Below are 9,908 nucleotides of genomic sequence, written 5' to 3'. Positions count from 1 at the left end.
CCGCCTCCATGCCTCTTCCCTGTGGAGTTCACTGGCCAGGAACTCCGCAATCCTGAGGAAGGGTACAAGGGTGTAATAGAGGCGGGGTTCCGACTAGATAATAATCTAGTAGCAGAGGAAGCTCTCCGCTCCAGAGAAGTGTGTAGCCATCAGCTACAGCCAGCATCAGAGAAGTCTGTGTACCTGCTGTCTCCAGAGAGGAGCGGCCAGGCCCGCCAGCAGCTAGCCAGCGGGACCAGAACCAGGGCGGGAGAGTGCGGGCACACCTAACCCCGGGCCACATCCAGAGCGAGTGCACCCGGGAGCCCAGGCACGCTCCCCACATTTCTTGCGGCCAGACTCATGCCGGGACTAGCCAGGTGTGGCGGAGACCCCAGGGTGCCCGCACACACCACGCCGGGGGTCTAGCGACCCGCCCCATAGTGGAGCAATAAAGCCATTGGAACTTCACCCTTGGAAGTCACGGATCTGGTCCGACAGGTGCAGAGAGTTGTCTGAAGAGTCGCATGACGTCACTTCCTAGCACTTGGCCCCTTCTGCACACAGCTCATCCCCTTCCCAATGTTCTGCCATGTCATCCTGCTGAGAGAACCCTGTGACTAGACAGGACGGTCTGATTTTGGCCTTTCAGCCTCTAAAACTGAGCTCTCTGCTTTATAAGTAGGCAGCCTGGGGCATTTTGTTACAGTAACAGAACATGGATAAACACACCTTCATGGTTTTCTATTTTTTCCAGATTGGAGGGAAATGCTTGCTAAAGGGCTTCCTAAAGGGGCGAGAATATCCGAACACTCCTGAAAACTGATGCTTCAGGACCCTCAGCACAGCTTGTAAAGCAGGGGTTATTAAGACAAAGGGGTCAGGACATACACAAGGATTACAGGGACAGAGCAGAAAACCCAGGAAGAGCATACCTCGGGGTTCCTGAGCACACTATGGACCAACACCATCTACAGTGAGAACACAATATAAAAAAGAAATGGGATCTTACCACATACAGTGCTCAAAAATCCACCTCCAGAAAGAGTAAGGACTTAAACATTGAGCGCAAAACGTTAAAACATTCAGGGGAAAAATATTGGAGATTAGATTTGTGTCTTGGGATTAGAAAGTATTTTTTAAAGAAATGCCCAACCCATGGAGGGAAAGCTTAATGCTTAATGTTTGAGTATATTGAAATTTAAAACATCAAGAGCTACCAGAAGTTGGGGCTGGAGAGATGGCTCAGTGGTTAAGAGCACTGGCTACTCTTCTAGAGGAGCTGGGTTCAGTTCCCAGCATCCACATGGTGGCTAACAACCATCTGTAACTCTAGTTCCAGGGACTCTGACGCCATCTTCTGGCAGTTGCAGGCATTGTACACATGGTGTACTTACATACATGTGGGCAAGTACTCATACATGCAGCATAAAAATAAATAAATAATGTTTTTAAAGAGGAGACAGCAGAGGAGAAGAGGGCTGGATCCTACGTCCGTATTTACACCTTAATCAAAGCAGGCACCGCCAGCCCTTCTCATTGCACCACTGTCCCCCGCTTACTTCACATAGGAACAGCAGGGTTCTGAGACGCCCCTGATTTTCTGAGCCCCCCCCCACCCCCACTGGCCATGGAGGTAGGGAGCAGTGAGTCCTATGAGTGGGTCCTTCCCCCAAATCCTGTGGTCTCTGTCTCTGCTAGGCAAGCTCAAGAAAGGCCATGCTAAGTGATCAAAAGTTAGCAAAAGCGAGGCCAAGTGGGGGGGCAATGAAGGCACAACAGGAACACAGGGACACACACAGGGACACAGGGACACACACAGGGACACAGGGACACAGGGACACAGGCACACAGGCCTGAGGACTCTCCTGGGATGTTTGGACGCGACACAGCAGGGCTCTTAGTTCCTCTAACAGACGCAGCAATAACAAAACAAAAACGAAGCACAAAGCCCTCCTGGGACTGTAGTGGCCAGTGGCCAATAGGGACCGACACCTGCAACCCACCGTAACTGTCTAGGGCCTTGATCTAGTTGATACTCTCTGACAATGAAAGAATTAAAAGGCAGGAAAACTCAAAAACAGATAACAAACTTCATTAAAAGTAAAGGAACTCACATATACTCATACTCATACTGAGAAAAACCCTTCACAGTGAAGAGGGGATTCAGAAAACAAAAAATGCAAAGCCCCTGGGGAGGCCTAGGTCTTTTATGCATTCTTGGTGATTCGGGCAGGTCCCCCTTCCCTAATGTTGGATTGATCAGTTTAAACAAAGACAGAGTCGATAGTCCATAGCTCCAAGCTGAGACAGGTCCAGGGCCCATCTCACCAGGTCAACTGAAGCGGCTCTGTCAGAGTTAAAAACTAGTCCTTCTTGCTGGAGTTAATAAAGCCTGCCAATCTCACTGACCATCATCCTGTCCAGTACCTGCAGCCTCTTGTTTGATCTCTCTTCCTGTCAGTGTGTTTACCTTCCTTCCCTCATCACCCCTGAGAGTGACTGCTTAGCATCATGTCATAAAGGACCGAGAGGTAAGCCAGGTCAGCCACTTAACAAGACAACGGTGTTATAAATCAGATAAAGAAACAGAGGTTCTCTCTCTCTCTCTCTCTCTCTCTCTCTCTCTCTCTCTCTCTCCTCACATATCAGGCACACTGTGGATAAAACACCAGCAGCATACAACTTGCAAGGTATACTTTATTCACTCTAGACATCAGGAGGCCCCGAGTAGGGGCTGGGCTGCTGGGGTGCAGGGGATAGAAGGTGCCTCCCTTTGGAGTCTCTCAGCTCTGGCTGGAGGGGTGGAAGGCACCTGGCTGGTGCCACTGCGTGTCCCAGGTGCACAGACTGCACCTGGGGGTGAGGGGCCCCAAAGTTGCTGCTGTCCTCGTAGTCCCCCTTCTCTAGCAGGTACTGCAGGCCGCGGTAGCCGGGGTACTGATAGCCAACCCACCTGCAGGGCAGAGGTAGGGGAAGAGAAGAGAGGCAGAAGGAGAAAGGCAGGTTGGGAGAGGAAAAAGGGAAGACCCTTCCTGGTGCTGACAGGTTGCCACTTTCTACCTCACCCTTCCATCACTGGACCAGCGCTTTCTTTCTCTCTTGAGAAACTCACTAACTCCTGATGCGAGACCTGACACTCCGCAGTTCTGAGCAGTGCAGGCTTCTCCTCTGTCTATCCCCTGAGCCAGCGTGCACGGCCAAGCTGCTCTCTTGGAGGGAAACATCACCATAATTTATAGCATCCACAAATTTCTGTGGTGTAAACACCCAGGAGGGCTGATAGCAAACTGCCACTAGCCACTGAGTCCAAATCCACAAAGCCTAATCCTGATCTCTGCCCTTTGACTCCTGGAAAGAATTCTAGGCCCATAGGGCTCAGGGGCCGGTAGTGGCATGAGGGCAGAACTCTGCAAGAGGCATGAAGATTAACCTGTGGGAGAGGCTGGTCTGCAGAGGACTGGAAACCTAACCACAGGCTTGCTGGAACAGAAGGAAGCAAGAAGCACAAAAGCCAGACTCCTGCCTGGGGCAGAAGGCAGAGATATGCAAATAAACTAGGAAGAACCAGAGTCCCTTTTTGTTTGTTTTTGGTTTTATTTTTATTTTTGAGAAAAGATCTCCTGGTAACCACAGCTGGCCTGGAACTCACTATGTAGAGCAGGCTGTCCTCAATCTCACAGAAATCTGACTGCCTCTGCCTCTCAGGATTGAAGGTATGCATTTCCAAGCCCTGCCTGGCCTGAGGCTTTTGCCCCAACATCCAGCCCACTTCCATCCTTTCATAATAAACTGTCTCGATTTCTACAGCTAAAAGAAAAAGTGGATCCTTGGGTGTCCTGGGCCTTGGGTATACCTGTGGATACATATCTAACTCAGAGGCTCCAGTCCCAAAGGGAAATGTCTCATTGTAGAATACGCATAGAACTTTAGAAATTACATACACTGGTCTCTGTATTTTTAACCATCTCTACATGACTTGTATGTGTGTGTGCGTGTCTATGGGTCTATCTGGGTGTATTCATACATGAGGGCCATGCCTGTATGCTCACAGAGACCAGAGGAGAATGCTAGTGTCCTGTCGCACCCTTATTCCCTTGAGACAGGGTCTCTGATTGAACCCTCAGCTAAGCTGGCAGACAGCAAGCCCCCAGTGGCCCTCCTGCCCCTCCCAACAGTGCTGGGGTTACACACGTGTGCAGCTATGTCTGGTTTTTCACCAGTGCTGGGGATTCAAACTCAAGTCCTCATACTTAAGCAACAAGTGCTCTTACCCACTAAGTCCTCCCCTCAGCCCTCTAAATGGCCTCTTATTAGAACCACACCACCACCGAAGCCGTTCTTACACTGTATTGTTTAGGGAGAAATGTCTGTTTATGTTTAGTACAGGGACTGTTTTTCTCCTGAATTTTCCACCTTCAGTTTGTTAGCACTCAGATGCAGGGCTGAGGGTGCAGACCCCAACTGTATACACCACCCCCAGTCTGCATTGCTATCCCAGGGACCCCCAGGTGTCAGGCGTGGTTCACAGTGAAAGCTGCCCCCCAACACACAGGCAGTGGAATTCTTTGCATCTGTTTGCAATGAAGGCCTCAGAGCTAGACCGCCCACCATTGAGCTACGCCCCCCCACATCCCATTGCTATGTCCACCTACCCTGTTGATACACCACTCTGTTCTTTGAGGCTCACTAAGGCCACAGGTTCCTGCCCCAAAGGTGGGGTATGATCCCAAAACAGCTCAGGACAGAACTTACGGGCAGATGGTTCAGATCCATCTTCCAATGGTCAGTGGAGGATAGCACGATGACCCCTCCCACCCCCAGTGAACTCAAGCAGGACAGGTCAGCTTCCAGGAGGCTGAACCTGGACACACTTATGCGCCACTCTGTACCCGCACAGATGACACCTTCTCTTGGTAGCCATGGGCATGGAAGCTAGGCACATCATCATCTGTGATCTCCATCTTCTTTCCTGTGAAGTTGGGGTTTTCATACAGGAGGATCTTGTGTTCTTGACTGTCCTATGGGTAGAGGGGGATGAGAGAGGCCCCAGGAGGCCCTTCCCAGCCCATCCCATGTTCCACCTACCTCTGCCCAGTTCACCCACCACACAGGGGACAAGTGCCCTTGGACTCTGGTCATTGACTGTTTACTGCCGTGGGACAGACACTCCCAGATCCTATGCTTGGGGATATTTGATCCTGAAACCCCATAGCCTCCACTTGCCGTTTCATAAGCAGCAGCAGGGATCACCTGCTGCCTGCACATAGACACAGCATGCAGGCTTCCAGTGGCTGCCCAGACACCAGGTCTCTCATCACCTCCTCGCTGTCTCCTCCTGTCACTACGATGTGTTTTTGTTATCATTTCATCCATTCAGCAGCTCTTATGCCACGTGACACATGAGAAAACCAAGACTCAATGAGGTCAGGTGACTTGCACAAGGTCGCACAGCTGAGAGGAGCTGAGTCAACACAGGAGCCCAGACGGTCAGGTCTAACCTTCCATAGAGCTCTGGGAGGTACTGGTCTGGCATTGGAATGTTCAGGAACATAACTCAGCACTACTGAACCCTTTTCCCTCCCCATCAGTTCATACACTAGTAAGAATCAAGACCAGAAAAACTTCAGATGTTAAACCACCCTCTCCTCCACCCCTAACACAGTATTTTTTTATACTCATGAGTATTAACTTGGCCTAGGCAGCACCATTTATACATGGTGCCCCCTGGAGTTGTGCAAGGCACACTGAAGACAGTAGGTGCTAAAATCCCCATTTTACAGATGAGCAAACACAGGCTCAAGGAGGCTGGATGCCCTTGGCCATGCCCCAAAGTGGAGCTTCCTGGCCAATTTGAAGAGTGCAATAGGGACAAGTAGGCTCGTTCTGGGCCCCTCTGGCTCTGTGGTGGTGGGGAGGGCTGGGCAGGGGCTCACCACTTTGATGGGCCTCAGCGAGCTGAGTGAGTCGGTCCTCCGGCTGCTGGTCCAGGAGTCCCAGCGAGGGTACTCGCCCTTCTCAAACACAAACTGCTCACCCTTGCAGTTGGCCTGCTCATAGCCCACCCAGCTGGAAGATACAGAAAGGACGCAAGTCAGTCATCTCCAGGCATCCAATGGCAGGGCCCTGGCCACTGAGACCCTGCCTTGGCCCAGCAAGGGGCAGCAGCCGCATGGAAACCCCAACATACACCAAGTGTACGGTCACCTTGGTTATCCAGAACCCAGCCCACGCTCTCCTCAACCATTGGGCACAATCAAGAATTAAAGCACAAGTCTGCAAGATGGCCCAGTGACAGATTCCAGTGCATGCATCCTAAGGCCAATGGGATGCTGGGAAATTAACAGCCTACTCTCTGAATCCAAAACAACTAGAAGCCCGAGGACCCTGAGTGTCACACTGGCCAGTATCCACAGAGTAGATGGCCTGGCATGGAGCCTGCAAGCTGACAGGGTGGTGTCAGCAGGTGTGGGGTGGGGAGCTGAACACCATTGCTGGCATCCGAGCAAGGATCTCTAGGCTACCCGGAGCACAGCTCATTCATACCAGGTTTCCAGAATCAGTTCCTCTTATTCTTAGTCTCTCTATTCAGGTTTTCCACAGACTACTGACCTCCTAGATCCCTGGTGGAGACATGAACAGTCGTCCCTCTGTGCAGGTGAGTACTAAAATCTGAAGGGGCTTAAATCACCTCTTCTAGGGCATTTGTCAGGCGTGCACAGCCTCCTGAGCATTCTAAATCACCTCCAAGTGGTTGCCATGTCCATGACACGCAAATGGCCATCACACCACACTCTTTAGGAAAGAGCCATAAGGAAAGGGAAAGGCTCACTGCGGATGCAGTCCCCACCCACAGATATCCATCACTAACTGTTTGATGTCAGGGATTTGAAACTTGTACATATGGCAGGGCTGACTGGTCTGTGAGGCTCTCTTAGGAGGATGGGGCTCAGAGAGGAAAGGAAATAAATACCAAAGGACAGATGTGAATGTCCAGCTCCCTGGGTCTGGGGCACACCCACTCTGTGATAAAATGATGAGAACGGCCATTCAGAGTATGACCTAAGTCCTAATACTAACTCCTGAGTACTAATAAAAGATGCGGCTATGCTGCCATCTCTTTTAAAGAGAGACTCACACTAGGTCCAGCATTTCTGCTTTAGGCAACATGTCCTTGGAGAGTAACAGGCAGAGTGCACAGAGGGACGTTCATCATGGCATTGTTTATAACACGCTGCAGCGAGAGAGCTTGAAGTTCCAGCAGGCACAGAGCAGATGACTAATTAGGGAATGCCCAGTCATGGAATATTACAAAGCCATGATAAATAATGACACAGGATATGGGTTTTTCCCCTGTAATCCCAGAGCTCAGGGAGATCCTGAGTTCAAAACCCACCTGGGCTAAGTAGTGAGACCCTCAAAAAAAAAAAACAATAAAAAAACAGAAAACAATTTAAAAAGTTAGCTTTAAAAATCAAGATTTATGGGGACTGGACTGGACTCAGCAGTTAACAGTGCTGACTGCCCTTGCAGAGGACCCAGGTTCGATTCCCAGCACCCACAAGGTGGCTGACAACCATCGGTAACTCCAGTTCCAGGGAAATCTGACACCCTCTTCTGACCCCGACTGGCACTGCATGACATAGGTGCACTTACATACATGTAGGCAATGCACTCATACACATAAAGTAAAAAGTAATAAGTAAGCTGGGCATGGTGGCACATATTTTAATCCCAGCACTTAGGAGGCAGAAGCAGGCCTCAAACTGTGAGTTTGAGGCCAGCCTAACATAGGCCAGTTAGAGCATAGTGAGTTCCAGGCCAACTGTAGCTACAGGGAGACCCTGTCTCATAATAATAATAATAATAATAAATTAATTAATAAATAAATAAAACATTTTTTTAAAACAAGACATATTCTGAGAAAGAATGTAAGAATGTTAAGGTCTATAAAATGTTTTGGAAGACTGAGGGTGTAGCTCAGTGGTAGAGGCTTGCCACCCTGGGTAACACACACACACACACACACACACACACAATGCTAATCAAACACAAAATCTTGTTTCAAAGATTAAAAATATGTTTGGGAAATTCTTCCGACAAAATGGTAAAAGATGAAATCAGACATGGCACTCAAAGCACTGAGACTCCAGTTCTGCCAAGGCACGGCTGGATCCCCGAGTGACTGATAACAGAGTCTAGGCAGGGCCGTAGGACTCAGACGTGCATAGGCCACTCCACTCAGCAAATTTCCCTAAGCGCCTGCTGGGCTAGGACAGATCGCCCCAGACTCCCAGCCATCCTAGACTCAAGTCATTGGAGTCACTGGTGACCCTAAACTCACAAGGCACTTATGAAGGAGTAGTGAGGGAGAGGAGGGACTCTCACCTCCCATGCTTTGTGCCTCTGGCTCTCACGGGTTCAGCCCCATGGTGAGGGGAGAGTCAACTGCAGTAACCATGTCCCTTCTCTCTTGAGTAGAGACCCGGCCCCCAGGTGCCAGAGAAGGTGTCAAGATCCAGGATCGGTGAGGCTTGGAACGGGGAGCTATAAGCCTCTCCAAACAGCTGGGACGGACAGCCAGAGATGGACAGTTCTAGAAAAGTACATGACCCTGCCTTGAGGAAGTAGCTGACCTCTAGATCAGGTCTCCTAAGCGCTCACCTTTGACCCTCAAAGGACATAGGTGCCCTAGCCTATGGAAAGGAAACTGAAGCTCAGAGAGAGAAGGCCCAGGTCAGATGTCACCTAGGAGTGGCCAAACTGGGATTCGAACTCAGCTCTTTCTGTCTCCTAAGCACAAATTGTCTTGGGCTGCCAGACCCTGAATCCTGGCCCCTAACTGCACAGTCTAAGGAACACAGAGAGGTCAGGTATTCCCAATTTGGCAGCCTAATTCCCTGGGGCTGACAGCCCCAGGCCAAGTGAGACCACCCTGATACATATGGTCCAGCCTGCACCAGGACGGAGGCTGCCTTCTCCACACCCATCTCCTTCAGGTTGGGGCAGGGCCCACTGAGCTCATGGGAGTGGCCCTGGAAGTTCTCCTGCTCAAAGATGATGACCTAAAACAAAGAGAGAAAGCCTGACCATAGGCAGGAAGGGAGGAGAGCAGGAGAGCCGCCGGCTCAGAGAACCCTGAGCTGCCGACGTCGGCCCTCAGGTCAGGAGCAGGCATAAAGCAGCAATCCAAAGACCCAGCCTGAGACCTTGAACCTACAACCCTGCTCTCTGAGGTCAGTCTCCCTCTCAGTAAAGTGGGGGCGGAGTCAGCTTTGGGGGACTGTAGGGATTGTGGGTGTGATGGTCAGTATAGTGTTTGCTCTGCACATGGAAGATGTCCTGATGTCCTTTTTGTATGATGTCTCCATGGTGTTGGGGACCCAGAGCTGCTCACCAGCTGGACAGGGGACCTCTTGCTGAGCGACATCCCAGCCCTCAATAAGTCAGCTAAGGCACTAGCTGTAGAGCCCAGCAGAAGTGGCTGGACCAGGACATCAGAAGGTGCAAGGCGGCCCTCAGACCTGGACCAGCACCTCCACAGACACCCTTCTCTCTGTGTCACATGATCCTGGGCCTCTTCTCTAAGTCTCCACCCTTGGGGATCTCCAGTTCCCTGTGGCTTCCTACTCTCTCCCCTAGGCCCAAGCTTCCCTAGGCCTGAGCTCCCCAGGCAGGCTCCTGTCAGAGAACTTGAGGTTCTGCAGAGTGAAGGAACCCACCAAGGCCTTGGAGCCATGTGCTAAGCATGACCAGAAGGCACATTCAGTACAGCAGTGCAGACAGGAAGTCAAGCCTTTCTGGGAAAGAAGTGGACTGGAGTGGAGGGTGAAGGTGGGGCAAGGGTGAAGATGGAGGGCAAGGAGGTAGGAGACAGGGAAGTGGGGGACAGGGAGGTGGGGACAGGGAGGCGGGGGGCAGAGAGTTGG

General features: G+C 51.0%; 1 protein-coding gene across 1 annotated transcript in view; it reads right to left on the bottom strand.

Moving 5' to 3' along the window:
- Positions 1-2,765: 2,765 nt before the first annotated feature.
- Positions 2,766-9,908, bottom strand: part of Crybb2 (crystallin beta B2) — a 9,220-nt gene continuing 2,077 nt past the window's right edge. Inside the window, 5 exon segments of the mRNA XM_008849015.1 lie at positions 2,766-2,817; positions 2,819-2,935; positions 4,852-5,000; positions 5,916-6,048; positions 8,914-9,044. Of these exon segments, the coding sequence (XP_008847237.1) occupies positions 2,766-2,817; positions 2,819-2,935; positions 4,852-5,000; positions 5,916-6,048; positions 8,914-9,044 (582 nt within the window).

Source organism: Nannospalax galili, unplaced genomic scaffold (assembly GCF_000622305.1).
Source record: "Nannospalax galili isolate Female #2095 unplaced genomic scaffold, S.galili_v1.0 scaffold103, whole genome shotgun sequence".
NCBI lineage: Eukaryota > Metazoa > Chordata > Mammalia > Rodentia > Spalacidae > Nannospalax > Nannospalax galili.
This window is presented reverse-complemented; position numbering and strand designations above follow the sequence as displayed.